The 16,010-nt window shown below is 39.9% G+C and overlaps 1 protein-coding gene across 6 annotated transcripts in view; it reads right to left on the reverse strand.

Annotated features, from left to right (window-relative positions):
- Positions 1 to 16,010, reverse strand: part of TET1 (tet methylcytosine dioxygenase 1) — a 72,047-nt gene that overhangs the window by 12,980 nt on the left and 43,057 nt on the right. For 3 of the 6 annotated variants that reach the window (XM_071811648.1, XM_071811645.1, XM_071811646.1), the window contains 6 exons: positions 12,333 to 12,541; positions 11,301 to 11,451; positions 8,975 to 9,064; positions 8,370 to 8,507; positions 7,015 to 7,161; positions 641 to 980 (listed from right to left, as the gene is read on the reverse strand). In XM_071811648.1, the coding sequence (XP_071667749.1) occupies positions 641 to 980; positions 7,015 to 7,161; positions 8,370 to 8,507; positions 8,975 to 9,064; positions 11,301 to 11,451; positions 12,333 to 12,541 (1,075 nt within the window). The remainder of the gene's footprint in view (positions 1 to 640; positions 981 to 7,014; positions 7,162 to 8,369; positions 8,508 to 8,974; positions 9,065 to 11,300; positions 11,452 to 12,332; positions 12,542 to 16,010) is intronic. The other 3 variants (XM_071811649.1, XM_065843517.2, XM_071811647.1) reach the window with 2 other exon arrangements.

Consider the following 16,010-nt stretch of genomic DNA (forward strand, 5'->3'; position numbering starts at 1 on the left):
TACCAAAATGCTTCAGACAAATGACATAAGTTGGCTTGTTTACACAGTTATTTTATTATTTTTGCATGTTTAAGAAGTAACCTTCTGTGTTCCAAAGCACATGGCACAATTCTTGTTAAAGGCCTGGTTTTCAGATACCGAAGCCATGCCTGTTTATAACTCCAATGTCACACACAGGTAGGCAGTTTGTAACTATTTCAGCGTTCCAGAACAACTTCCCAGCTCTTCTAAATACACTTAACTACTATTCCTCCACTCAAATCTACTACGTGTGTCTGGAATGTGGCTCATTAAATAAATTCAAAATTATAACATTCATGTCTGTTATTTAGATAAACATTCCTACAACAGTATTTCAAGATGATCCTACTGGCACAATTTATTAGAATAAAGGAACTTGGAAATATTCCACTGGTGCTAACACATCACCACAAACTTATTTTTGGGTGATCACCTGTTTTTTTTTCCTGTGCCAAGAGACAATACTGACTACAACAACTTGCTTATTAGGCCCTAAAATGCAGAATATACAACCATTTTATCAAATTGAGCAGTAAGGAGCTTTTCCTTCCCCTCCAAGGGGTAAGAGGCAGCACAGTATCAGAGGAGACGGGCAGAATTTAATAAAAGCACCACTCACCTAAACAATGCAAAGTGTTGCCGAGATTTTCTGGGGCTTCAGTTTTCAGCTTTACTGGCGTTGAGTATTTTTTATCTATCAATGGCTGCTTTTCAGTTGGGGTCCTCCTCGTGTCTGGTTTCTTTTTCTTTGTAGCTCTGAGAGGCTCCGCTAACATTCGCACTTCTCTGGGAAAAGCTGTGAGCACCTGTATGGCTCCGGCTTTTATCTTGGCTTCCAGTCCCTCTTCTGTGCCAAATTCATCTGTTTGTGAAATTTTGTACAGAGGTAACACATGGAGCTGTTCATCACTTGGGATCACACCCACTCTCCGGTTGTCTTCCTTCGTTAACGTACAGACCTGGCAAGGACACAAACATTTACAAATACAACCACCAACAGAAAATACAAATATTATTAAATATTTAAGCAGTCATCCCAGACTTCATTGCTTTCTCATATTTGATGGCCTCAATACTAGGGGTCTTTCATACGGAAACATCAGACAAATGTTCAGTTTGTTTTACGATGATGCAGAAAAATCACTGGTACTTGAAGACCAAGGTGCATGTCCTGGCCAGGAAAACGAACTTTGGCTCAACTCACACTATGCACAAATGTCTGCCAACCTTGGTAAATAATCTGAGCTGAAAACATACTGTAGATTCCTAAGCATTCAGAAGGGGAGGTCTTATACATATGTGATGTTCAAATTAATTCTTAAGGACTAAAAAATATGAAAAACGAGAATTTTCATTGAACAAAAAGTTTCTATGAGATGGAACTGGTTTTCTTTTTTGTTTCGTCTGGCAAATGAAAAAAAAAACCAAACAGTTACTCATTCTGCTCTGTGTTTTCAACAAATCCCAGCTCTAGCTCCCTCCCTCTCTCTTGATATCCACTTGCTGAAATTGTCACCCCTGCCAGCTCTGAGTGCCCGCTGCAATGAAGCCAGGAGATCCAGCACATGTTTGGTTTATCTCAGGCCACTGACCTCCTTTCTCTTACTGAATTGTGTTGTGAGGTAGAGGAGCAAAGAGGAGAACGCTGGTTAGATCCAGTTTGATAAGGGCACATCAGAAACGTGGATAGATATCCCAATTTATTGCAACAGTTTTATTAAAATAATTTTTCTGAATCACTGCTGAACCTCTGCAGGACTACTAATTATTAATAATTAATGTTAGCCCTTCTCTTTACAAGAAGCACCAAAGCCAGTAGTGTGCTTGCTGGTTTCAGTTGGTGCTTTCCAAGGGATGGTGACAGTTTTACATGTATGAGCAAGTGCACAAACAGTCACACCATTTATAGCTTTATTGAATATAGCTTCCTAAGAGACTACTGCTTTCCACAGCAACACACATGTGCCTTCACGGCTTAAACTGCTGTTCCACATGGAGCTACTAAATACACACATACAGGGATTTGAGCGCCATCCAAGGATGAGATGATACTCCCTAAATGGACACGTTATCATTCCATCATTGTGTAGGCTGATATGATGCCTGTCACAAACAACGAATCCAATTTCCCAGAATTTTGTCACCATGCCTAACATTCCAGGGGAGAAGAATATTATAATTTGGGGGGGGGGGGGGGGGGGGAGGGGGGAACAACCAAACTTTTTTTTTTTATTTTATAGCACAGCTTTCACATAAAGGCATCACACAGTTATTTCCAGAATAATAAAATTACAGAATCACAAACTAAAAATCCTAAATCAATAAGGTGGTGGTTAGGGCTGTATAAATAGCTATATGCAAAGCTTGAGAGTAGCAGAACAGCAAGAGGAAGAAATTTGAGGGGCACAGACAAAGGAGAAGAGCTTTTCAGGTGGCTCTTTGAAAGGCTCGAGAGAACAGCTCTGAAGAAGGCAAAGTGAAGGGGCCATTAGAAGCTGATGAGTAGCGTTTACAGCTATGCTTGCTCCATGCGGACTTACCTCCACGGGGCAGCCTTTGGACTATGAGGAAGATTTAGAAAAAACAACAAGTTGTTCCATGAGCAGCGAATGACGCCTGGTTCCCTCCTACAGACTCCTCCGTCCCCACGCTCCCGCACCCAACCCCAGCACTCTTGTCCCCGGTCCCTTCCATGCTACCAGACCCTAGCATCTCCTCCACGGAGCAGCCAACCTGGACCTTTCTCCCCTGCTCAGCAGTGAAATGTCACCATTTGGAACAAGAGGTTAAAGTCTCCAAAGACAATTCAGTTTCTGCAAAGTTCAGTGAAATCTGGTTGAAACTTGCCAGCAGATTCACAGCTGTTCAGGAAGGTGAAAGAGGGGAGAAAAAGAGCACAATTCCATATGACTCACTTTCTTAGAAAGCCCAGTACATTCTCCCCTTCTCAATTAAAAACAAAAGCAGTAATTAAATAAGCATGGAGGGGCCTCGCTCCCACTTGTTCTCATGTGAAACTCTGCGATTCTCACTTGTCCCACCCATGCACTAGTCTGAAAACTCCAAATCCTGAAGATTCAATCCACGTTCTAGACCCCCATCCAACTTTCAGTTCTAAAGTTTCATGCATTTCACCAAAAACTTTCACAGAAAACTGATCCTGTGCATTTATTCTTTTCCATAAAGGTGTTTACTTTTAAAAATGTATTAATCATCTTTTGTTTGACTTACAATTAGGCAAAGGTAGATTACCTACATTTCACAATGCTTGGCCCAGGGAGAGCATACAAGCAGAAACAAAAATCAAAGCTCATATTGGCTGAAAGGCAACTTTTTTTAAAGCAAAAATGACTATTTGTCACTCTCACAAAGCCAACACCCTCCTTACAACATGAAAGCCGAAGAACAGTCTTGAAGAACTAAAGATGATGTGGGCTGCAGTACACTGGCAGAACTATGTTGATAGTATAGTCAAATCCAACACATAAAATATATTAGATATTGACTTAAAATACATAAAAATTAAAAATTCATGTATATTAAAAATTATGTTAAAAGCCTGAAAACCTACAGCCCAAATACCATGACAACAAACTGACTGTATGTAAAATTACAAGGTTGGTGTCCCTCGTAACATATTTTAATGTAAAAGGAAGGACACAATTGCAAGTGGATAACTGAGAAGTTAATGTTACGGGGAAACCAGTTACCAGTTAAGGCCCTAGAGATAAACCAGCAATTTACAGCTGAATCTTCCAAAGGAAAAGCATTTGTTTCAAAAGCCACTCTAATATTCAAACCTGTGCAAAATATTCTATTAAGAAACGTAAAGAGAAGCTATCCCTGAGACCTTAGAAGCAATGTTTTCCTCTGGTACTGATACTGTGCTGCAAACTGACCAAAATTAAACCTCAACAGGAGAAAATCATGGACTCTGCTAAATCCCATTTACACCATGAAGCTGCACTACAGATTTTTTTTCTAGAGAGTGCAGCTAAATCATCCAGGATGCTCAAAAGCCAAAGAAAATATTGGCCAAGTGGTTTGTTTAGGTTTCCAGCATGCCTGGTGATCAAAGCCATTACCTATTCTGGGTTTAGTGATGTCATGGTAAATCTTGCATATTTGTAAAGCTTTTGTTTCCCCAACTTAAAATGCACCAATGAACTCAATGCAGTTCCCTCCATCTGCAGCCATGCAGCTCCCAGCGCATCGCTGCTGGACTCTTTGTCCTCTTGAACTTCACATGTAGAAATGATGGAGCTTTTTCCACTGTTGTCCGAAGAGTAGATGTTTTAAATCCCGGTTGCAGCGCAGCAGCCATCAACCAGCCTTTGTAAATGTGAAAGATGGAATCACACTTCCTGCACTTCCCCTTGCAGAAACAAAGCAGCAGGTGCCAGCGGGGACCCCAAGGTGCTGCTGCATCCCTGCTCACCCACATAAATCACCTTGCTTCTCCCTTACCCCCGAGACAAACCATGTCGTTTTATGGGCCTCTTACAGCCTGAATCAGTGTGCTTAAGCCTATGAGTCAGAGCAGGGAACCCCAAAGGTATTTCCCACACATGGTAGTGTCAGCGGCAGTGTTTCTGTGCCGCTCGCTCTAACGTGGCCACGGTGCACACACCACGGGCTGGGAGCTTGCACGTTACTACAGCCAACTTCTGATGCTTCTCCATTTTCACAATACAACGAACAGTGAGAAAAATCCTTCCTTTACAGCCCTGTGGGGTTTGTCTTTTCTCCTATAACCTGAACCAGCAATTTAAGCATGCAGTAGTTCTGTGGCTCCCAGAGCAAGCTGCAGGCACGGGTCTGAACTTGGTCTAACCATTCAGAGACATTCTGTCATTTATTGCAAAGACTGGACATACACATAATGACTTGATGAGCTACAACTACAGAAATACATTAAGTTATTTAAAAAGCAGAAGATTAAATTTTTTTTTAATAAATCAGGAACAGTTTGCTGATGGATTGCTGACTGACACTACTTAGTCCTGCTGCCAATAATAAATTTTATATTGTAGCTGCCCTTGAAGCACAGATTTATCTTTCTCCCCTTCTGTCACAGTGCCTGCTACAGACTCTGTGGCACCAGTGATTACACATAATTGCAGCTGCTCTCTCTCCTACCTCAACCTCAACAAAAAGGGCAACATCACCCCCAGGATGAAACACCCACATACGCGCAGCAGAACTAGCGAAGTCTTAATGAACCATTTTGCTCCAGTCACTGTAAAACTCCACATACACGTCAGTGATTTAAACAGATTCACACAGGTAAGAAGAATGTGATTGTTTGCAGCTAATGCAATAAACAAAAATACTTACATGTCATAGCCTCCATTAATAACTACAAAGCTTTTATCTGTGCGTTGCTCATTTAGGGTCTAGCTTCGTGTCCAAAAGGAACACGGCACCCTAACTCCACAGCTGGAACATACACAATGGCCCTTTGGAGAATGTTGAAAGATAACAATAGACTCTGAGTAAAAATGGATGGTGTATTTACTGACTTAAAGGTTCTTAAAGTCTCAATTTGTAGGCAGAATTTACTTCTGCTCCTTTCAGGTAAACACATTAGTTTACACCTCTGTAGAACTGCCCGGTATTTTCATTCTACTACAGAGCAAACATGGAATATTCATTTTTATTTTTACCTTTTCTACCAAAAAGCAGCTCTGCTAAATTCAGGGCATGATTCTGCTAGCCAGAAAAGACGTTCAGCAAATCAAACCTCCCATGGCAATTCTCCATTTGTATAAATTCAGGTGTACTATTCTATCCTGTATCTACAAAAGACATTTTCAAGACTTCTTCCCCCCACTGCTAACAAAAATAACAGCCTCATTTATTTTCAGAGGCATGTACAAATAATGCAGCTGATTCTAAAAACATGTATACCCAGAAACAAACAAGAATGCTCTTCAGAAATTCTGGCAGGGACAGAGCAAGGAAATTGTTATTGGCAGCTCAAAAGATAGACCATCTTCGAAAGCATTTATTTTTACCTTTTTAGTCTAGAGGAACTTCAGATTTTATATATTTAATGTCAGAATAAGGGGGAAGGGAAGAAATCTTACTAACACTGATGAGGTACAAGATGACAAGTACATTGTGTACAGTCTGTAAGGTCTGACTACCATAAAAAAAAAAAAATCAAATAAACAAAATACAGCAGAAACATAGTAAAAAAGTTATGGCGGTTTGAGGTTTGTAAGGCAGTGCAAATCATTCTTTTCTGTTTATTGCCACATTCTCAGAAAACAATCATCTGTCACCTCAGTTAGATGTATTACTTGCACATAGTACATTTTACAGGCAAAATAAGTCATAATTATGTAAATTACTCCTCCGCCGTTAATACCAGTGATTTATAAGAAATCATCATGTATTTTAAACTAAGCAGGTAGCCAAAGCAGCTTCTGGAACTAGATGAGAAGGCAGGAGGTGACCAGACAGATGCCAGAACCACACGTAGTAATTTGTGTTCTTACCACCAGTTTTCTTACGTTATTACCAGATTCAGTTATAAACCAAAATTAACAGCCCTAATTTTGATCAAACTGACTACGACTGAAGAAGGCCCAGAACGTTCTATCACCTGTCTGCAAAACAACATTTTTTGCTTTAGGCTTCCAATCAGTACCACTGTAACACTGTCTCTAGACAGATTAACAAGTATTATATATTAAAATAATGAGATATCAAATCTAAACAAAGAGAATATCAGGTATTCAATAGTTATCAGTATGAGTGAGCTATCTGATGAAGGTCAGATTCCAAACCATAGTTTTCAGCAGTTAGAATGATTTGATAATGTTCTGCAAGACTTGGGAAATTGGGCAGAACTTGATAGAAAGACAAGGATAAGTTCAGACCTATGCACAGGACGCAGTTTCCCATGCTACTTGGATTTGGAATTCCTTGCAAACACACCATATACAATTCACAAAAATAAAGAATCAACACCAGCAAGATAATCACCTGATGTAACTGCAGCTTCAGATTACAGATAAATACATTCGTAGAACTGTTCCTCAACAAGAGGTCTAGTTGTCTCTCCAGCCGTAACATACGACTTTTCTGGGATGAGTATGGCAGAATGAGTAGCAGGCTCAGTTTCCATTTTGTCTTTAAGTTAAAAGGCAATGTAGCACTTAACAAAATGTTAGTATTTTCAGAACGCCTAAATTAAATTTCATTTAAAAGTATACCATGTGGTTGGTCATAATGCTAGCCAAACATATCCATCCATTCGGGAGTGGCATTCCTGGTGAACTCCCAGACCTGCTTCCATACTTTAAACTAACAGACATTTGCCCAACACAAAAGCACAGAACTAAGATTATAAACAATTGTTCCAGTAATTTCATTTGTCACATACAAATGTTAAGTATATGTGCAAATGCAACATTTTATTGAATCACAGCAACATAATTCAATTTTCGTTTCCAGTTTTTTTTAAAAGACAGTTTCTAGAGTGCGCAGATATTCTAAGTTTTTCTTCCCCAGATACGTATCCTTTGATAATTATTGTGCGTTACCTCCACTGAGGTACAAGAAGTCATCCTCCCTATTCGGAGCACTGTTGTGCTCCAAATACTAAAAAACCAGATTGTCAGTTTTATTTTATCTTTTCTCATTTGAGATTGTCTGTCTTCAAGACTATGGTCTCAATTTCTAAAAGATCACTTAACTAATTCCCAAATGATTTTCCCACCAGCAACCCAGCAAGATTTTTGGTACAACCACCACACACAAACCCTAACATCTGTGGGCTTTCTTTTCATACGGAGATATTAAAATAATAGTCACCTGACTGCACCATGATATCATACTCTCTGACTAGTAACTATACTAACAAGAAGCCTGGTTAAGTGCACAGAGCAAGAGAAAGTGAATTTGATGAGAACTGAGCCTGGGGGACATAAATTAATAATGAATCCATTTGGTTTACCTCTTCCTCTACAGAAGTGTCTACAGCTCCTTGGGTAGATAATTATTCGGCTCTGAACATCAAACTTCTACTGTGAACAGCTTATCTGTCCTATGGCCAGTCCTTTCCAAAGGGCCGGGGTGTCTCAAAAGAAGCAAGCAATTTTGTAGAAAGACCACTCCAGACCTTTTCTTGATCTGTTCTGTAATGTGATGAACTTACGTCCTCTCTAGACTAGCCATAAAAATATGCAAATAATGTGGGAATTTATAAAGGGCAACATGTGGTTAATTTCATAATACCTTAAAAAACCTCATGCAAATGTACCCACTAAATCGAGGAGCATTTTAAAACACAGAGTACAACAACAAACAGTGTAAACGGGAAAATGCTGTGTACGTACCACCGTGCTGCCATTGTGCATGTTGTGCGTGTCCTTATGGGCGTGGGCACAGAAGTCAATGCAAGCAGTCACCCCAGAGAAGGGCCGTCCGTCCCTGCAGCCCAGCCGGCAGTCTGGGCCCATGTGCTCGTTCTCCACCTAAAAGTAAAATAAACTACAGGTACTTGGGACTGAAAGCGAGCGACTGTGAACCCCACGGGCTATCACTGCGCTTGTGATGGAATAAATGCAGCCATTAAGAATGACTGGAAAGCACGTATTTGCTCTACGAAACATGCAACACTCATGACTGGATGTCAGCTAGATAATCAGCCCAGCCAGAGGCCAAATGTCTGTAAATAATAAAGACATTTTGTTTAGAGTATTAGCTCTAAGCCTTTAACACATGAGCAGCCCAGGGCACAACCTAAGCATCGGTTGAAATACAAAAGGCGCAATATTTTAAAACCAGCCTAACAAAGTAACTGCTCTAAGTAAGCAAGGGGATTCACCACATCTGCAGGTCTGCAGCTTCTGCCCATGAACACACTCTGGGGTTTCATCTTGTGTTCAAATCGCTGCCTGTTGGGAACAACAGCTACACCCACGGAATGGCACAGACCTACCTGGTTCTGGAAGGCTTCAGGAGCAAGCTTCTTATAAACTGGAGCCACATCCGTAGCTAAAGTTTGCAAATTGTTTTCAAGAAGTTCCTCCTGCAGAGAAAGACAACCAACATTCAGAGTACTGTAGTTTGCTTTAGAAGCAGTTAATCCAGCTTAGAGATGCCCGACATGTCAGCGAAGCTAAGAAAGTCTACCTCTATATTTTATAGTGGTGACATATTCCCTACTTTGTTTTCCTCCAAGGGCAAGGCTTTGAGAGACAACTGCAGCTTCAGATTTGCATGCAGTGTGGTGGCAACAAATAACAGCTTATTTTGTTTGAAAAACACCCCCAACACTTATCACCATATATTGTAAACACTAATGTATATGGACATATAAGAATATGTTCACATTTTTCAATGTGGTATTACATTACAAAAAGGTACTGTTATTTTTAATTCATACTACGGCCAGTTTATTAACTGCCAATAACTACCACAAGTTTTTCTGAACTGCACTGAAGATAACGCATCCTTAATTATCTATCCTACGTACTATTCTTACCCAGGGATATTACACCATTAACCTCGTCTTACTCCATCCTGTGCCTCAAATGATCCAAATCTTTCTAGACTTCCAACTACCAACTATCATCTTAATTGGCTCTACCTCCTAGCTTTATGACATCTGCAAAATCATCAATATCCAATATTTAGCTAAAAGAAGGATCTGCTAGAAAAATAAATGACAAAACCAAAGAGGAAAATTATTTACCAGTAATTTCAGTTCTTTCAGGCACCCTGACAACCTGCCTGTCACCTGGAGTCTGAGGTTTTTGCACAGCAGTATCCTGAGGGTGCTGGTGCTTCCCCTGCAGGCACAGCCAGTTAGGGAGCACCCACCTGCTCCAACCCTCAGCCCCTCTCAGCTGCTGAACCCAAAGAGCTTTTAAAATAACTGAACACATTCTGATCAAAAACAGATCTATCTGAGCTGTCTTGCAAGAGCCCTGGCACAGCCTGATATTTCATTAGACAGTACACAGGAAAAGTGTCACCTTTGTTGGTTCCCGAGCTAATGCTATTAAAACCATTAGAAACCTACAGAGAAAATACGTGTACAGAATGCTCTGTGTACAGAGCATTATGCACAGGGAGAACGTAAAAAACACAGGATCATGGAGAATGGAAAAGGACAAAGGAGAAGAGGATTCCTAAAATGAAGGAATATAAACACATTTTATATACACTGAAAATTTATAAACCAAATTCCTTCTTGAGACATTTGAGGCAAGCAGAGCTGTTTTCAGCTGTTCTGCCTTAGTTGTACACTCAGCGAGACGGGCTGTGTGCCCCGCCCCGCTGAGGCAGCAGTCCCCACTTCAAGCCCTAAAGAAGTTTATGAACATACACAATGTGAGTGGACAGCACAACTGTGAGGACATTAAGGGGTTTGCATTCACGCGTATAAGCATAAAAGATGCTTCACCAACTATTTCAGGAAAAAAGTGGGACTTGGGAGGAATATTTAGCTCCAGTGAATCAAGTGACACATCCCTCTTCCAAGAAGAAAGTGTTTCTCATAGGCACTTTTGAGTTACCCTGAGGATTATATGTTCATCAGGCAGCAGTTACCCGTTTACACCACCTTCATTCCTTCTTCATGAAAACATTTCCAGCATTAAAAAAAACCTGGGTTTTGTGTGTTTTGTTTTTAGAGGTTTATTACTTCACATAATCCATTCACTGTATTTCCTGTGCTATCTCAGCTTCACATCGTCACTAACACTCACAAACAGCAATTACAGTATCATTTCACTGCATCCAATTTTAGTGTATTAATTCCTTCAAGCACTCTCAATGGCAAAACCGTGTTGATTGTAGCGCTTCCTATTCTGGTTAAAGTTGTGTTTGAGTTATAATGATTTAAAATTCACAGTCCAAAACTGCAATTACTTTTGCAACAACCTAATACAGAATTCCTATGACAAGGCAAAAGTACTGAATCTCTGAGGTGCACGCTTGGTGCTTAGAAAAACCTTTAGCTGTATTTTACATAATTATAAAAAAATTAGCATTTCACACAGAGTTACACGGTGAAGCTAAATACACATACATAAAAGCATTTAAGGATAATTTTAGGGTATGTAACTATACAGTAAACAACACTGAGTTTTCATACAGTGGAAAAATTGTAACCACTACACTTACAAAACATTCAGTTGGGTGCCTGTGTGATAAGCTATGCATACAATGGTGAGAGAAGAGGTGGATATCCATAGATTCCATTTCTAGTTCTGCAAAAAACATTGGAATAAGAATTTAGAGGAAAGAAAATAGCTTACTTGCTTAGGGTCATCTGTGAGAAGCCTAAATTTCCTGGGGTTTTTGCTTCTGGCAAATTTACAGCCATTGAAATACATACTCCACGAACAGCCAAATGAGAATGATGCTCCACAAGTTTCTGGATCAAGTCCTTGACATGCACAAGTACGACTACGAATGGAAATAAAGACACATCAAGCCAGCCAACAATGCAGCTTTTTTTTTTTTTTAGGTCATTGCTATTTGCTATTTCTTTTATAATACATAGGCTAACAGAGGAATTTATAAAATAAACAGTTTGACCATATTCATGTGTAGAGGACTCTTTTCCCCTCATAAAGGCAGTGTGAACTCTCCAAAGTCCCACGCTGGGAAATACATGACTCTCAGAGCTACATAAATATACCTCAGCTACTCTGCCTTCTGACTTGGATAAAATTTCTGTTCAAAAAAATACCACTGCTATTGACGGTTATCCCTAAATCTAATAATTATTTTGTTACATGTGGCAGTACCATTAGCTGCAAATCGATCTGACTTTCCAAGTGGAACAACTTACTCAGTTAAGAGCACAAGCAATAGATTCAGGTCACTGTACGGCAATTGTGGCCTGTTAAATGCGGGCTATGCAAAAATCAGCACAAAGGCAGCACGGCTGCAGAGCCTCAGTTGCAATCTATCATCTAGCCGATCCAATTCCTCTCAGAGGCATAGAGACGATGATCCTAATTTTGAGCATGCAATCTCTCATTCATTTAGAAAAGTCATGTTATCACCTCCTCAGCAGTAATTTTGCACAACGTGCAAAGGGCACACTGACTGTCTTTGAGGAGCGTGTGCAAAGCCAGGAGAGAAGTTCATTGCTACCCCAGCACTGCTATCTAGGAAAAGCCAGGAGCTACATTTTATACTGAAATGACACCTAGTGGTTTGTAGTTTTAAATGAGCTTTCTTCCATTTACTGTGTTATCCAAACTATTGAATTCTCAAGTTATTTCTTGCAGAACATTCAAAAAGCAACACAAAGATGACGTACTATTGAAGTAACTTACTCTTCATTTAATGCACACCTACGGCTGGTGGGACAGCCGTATTTTCGGAGACTCTGCGTCAGTTCTTTGTACAGCGTGTCAGCCAGAAGATGAGGGATCCCTTCCCAGGCCAGGATGAGAATCACAATGACGGCAGTTTGACAGTGATGTCCTGCACGCTGACGTACCAAGCACAGCAACTTCTCCTCATCGCTACTTCTTCGTATCACCTGGAAGAATAACGTTGTTTATTCTTAAAAAAGCACAGGAAACACAATGTATTACTTTTCTCCAGGATACAAAAGGTCTGGAGAAATATGCAATGCTGCTGCCCAGAGAGTGTCTGTCAGCAAGCAAGACGGGAACAGCATCACACGCTCATCTGTGGTGTTGAACACAATTTTGCGTTGCCTTGTTACCTGTAGAAGAAACAGCAGTACATTTTTACAGGAGGAGGAATATTCTAGGTGTTCTACACAAACAATAAAGAAGATATGGATGAAGAGGAAAATAACCACTAGGAGGAAATAATCCTGAGACAACAGATTCACTGCAAACCTAACAGTTACCTCAAGAGTAATACTGAAAACATACTGCCAAAAACACAGAACATAGGTACATAAAAGCACATTGCAAAAGCACATGTATACCTGGGTTAGGATGGTTACCAGAGTTTCGTGTCATACAATGGTCCCCATCTCACTAAGTACAATTAGAAGAAAGTAATGAAAATAAACCATGTTCCTTAGTGAAGGAAGCAATGAGATTCTTCAGAACACATCCCTAGACAACCTACATTGAAGTCCTTCACAGAGCGCTGAAGTTTTTTATTAAACTGTATGATATACAAAACAATCTTTGTCAACCTTATCCATAAAACACAGACTAACACAGTGTGGAATAGTGCAATATACCACTGAACTAAAGGAAAAAAAAAAAAAAAGAAAATAATCTAGACAGTTCTATTCCCATATTATTTTTTTCACAATCTGAAATGGAGTTGCATTGTAAGACAACCAAAAAAATGCATTAAAGCTAGGTACCAAACTTGTGGTTATCTAAGTAATTAGTACAATCCAGAAATATGTCTACAAGCTGTGTATCACTTACAAAGATTTTCCCTGATGTGCTTACAGATTTCTTACTGGTTTTCTATGTAACAGATCTAGTAAGGCTTTAGTTGACCAATCTTTTATTGAATTATTCTTTAGCTGTCTCCAGTTTATTTATTTCTATTCCAGTTTCTGAAGCTTGAAATTACTGGGGATGGTTCCAAGATCTCTTCACCCTTAAAACATTCCCAAACCATACAGTATTTTAATCAATTGTCCCCTCATTTCCTTTATGGAAACATCACGCTTGTTAAATTCATACAAGAGCAACACCGTCTTAACCATGTCAACAGGAAGAGTAGCATATATAAAATCGCAGTCTACAGTTGAGTTCACTTTATTATTTTCAGTGTGCATTTGACACAGTGTCCTCCCCAGTAAGGCAAATGGAATTACTATACTGCCACAGCCACTGAGAATATGGTAATAATGCAAATTATTAATCAATTCTTAGTGCAATAATTCAAAATGTGTATTTGTTTGCTACTGGAAGTCTGCAAACATAAACAATAAGTACACTGGGAATTAACTATGAAACACTTAGATGCCAAATATTAAGTTAAATATGTAACAAATAGAGCAAGTGCCTAAATGCTTCCTCAGACTGTGACCAATGCACAAAACAACTGGCAAATATTGTGTCAAAAGTTATTGGTACTACTAATAATTTCTGTGATGCAGTTAACACCAGTGATAAAGTAAATAATACTTCAATTTGTTTAATTTTGGTCCCTAATGCATTTAAAAGGAAGGAGAAATTAAACATTTGTTAAGTGGTGGAAATTTAAAGCCAGGCTTTTAAATTTGGAATATAAAAACTTTTCCCCTGCAATTACTTTTCCATGCAAAATAACATGACTTCCCAGTGACTCACATAGAAAAATAATACAATCAACAAAACAGACTTGGAATAAGTTTGTACAGTATTATGTAACTCTTAAACGTCATATGGTCATCTTTTTGTAGGCGTGTAGGGCCAGATTATCCCTGAACTCATTTTAGCAAGCACTGGCTGTCATCAGTACTAAGAATTCATCAAAAGATTCCCACATTAACAACAAATAATCTGTTCCAGCTGCAACACAGCACTTCTGGGAAGCGACAGCCTGACAAACTCCCTCACGATGATGTCTGACCACTACCCTCCAGCCCTGCTCTGCACTCGCAGTAACTGGGCATGAAGTGACACGCTGTCCACCCCTCATCTCTTCGCTAAGAGAACCCCATCTGGCACAAAAGGAAAAACTGAAATGGGACACACCTCCTTCCAAATAGCTTTCTGATGCATATACATATTTGGACACACAAAACCCCGAATACCATCTTCGTAGGTTGCTGATTTGGGCAGGATGTTCATTTAACCGGATCATTTTCAAAACCAAGTTTTGTACATCCCTCCTGTGCTGTAGTTGGGCACCCACCACTACCACTTTCTGTCCCACATCTGTTCTGCATTACTATGGCTATCCACAGGTCCTCCTTATGTGCACATCTAAAGGAAGACAGCAATTTAAGCAATTTATTTTATTAGCTAGCCCAGATATTCTCAAACGGCAGAATCTGAGAACATAAGCAAGTAGCCAAAGTGATCCGCAGCCGGCACAGAAATGCAATCAACAAGAGCTACTATGGCAACAGACCACAGCAAAACCTGTTTCTGCTAAGAATTAAAGCATTAACACAAGAACAGGATGAGGTCAGAGGAGTGGGTTGTCCAGCCTTGTGCTCATCCTGATGGTGACTGACAGCAGGTGCCTATGGATGAGCACAAAGGCACTCGGATGCAGAGACACTTCCCAACAATCACCACGCACTCTCCAGCGCCTGGTGGCAGCCAGGAGTCATGCTCTGCCCCAGCTTTGGGAGGATTTGCCTTCTGTTTGTTTGTCCACTCCTCAATCTATGCAACATTTTACCACCCACTACATTCCTGGGCAAAGCTTAATTACAGACTAGGTGAAAGAAAAAACATTACCTTTTCTTTGCGCTGAGCTCGTGTTCTCTCACAGCTGCATAATTACGTTTGATGGGGTTTCTTATTGCTCCTCAGTAAGTTTTTATTGCTCACTGGTGTCCTTTGCTGTTTCCATCACTACTGAACACTGAAGCTGATGTCCCATGAACTATTATCCCAAGAAGTAACACTCAACCTAGCATCACCACCATGGATATGGAACAACAACACTCTACTTTTTGTGTAACTTCATATTTATCAAGTGACTTTTATCTATCATTTTGGCAGCCATTTGTTCTGGATCACAAGGCCCTCCTGCTCTTCACAGTATCTATCCCTCCTCTTCGTTATCCTGAACAATCCTGCATCACCAGCAGTTTGTCACCTCAGTGTCTCCCACTTGTTTCAAATAATTTCTGAATTTACTGATCATCAGTAAAGTTATGCCGTCAATAAAACGTGCTTCAGCTGTCCAAATGGTTGAGTTCTACTTACTTGAATTATTTCTTTTAGATTGTTGAAGCAACTGTTTCAACCCTTGGAAGGAGCTCTAGAACAAGGAATAAGTACACTGTGAATAAAAATTACTCAATGTCCTTAAACATAAGCCAGTCTATCTAAATTAGCACATAC

Source organism: Patagioenas fasciata, chromosome 8 (genome assembly GCF_037038585.1).
Source record: "Patagioenas fasciata isolate bPatFas1 chromosome 8, bPatFas1.hap1, whole genome shotgun sequence".
Classification (NCBI taxonomy): Eukaryota; Metazoa; Chordata; class Aves; order Columbiformes; family Columbidae; genus Patagioenas; species Patagioenas fasciata.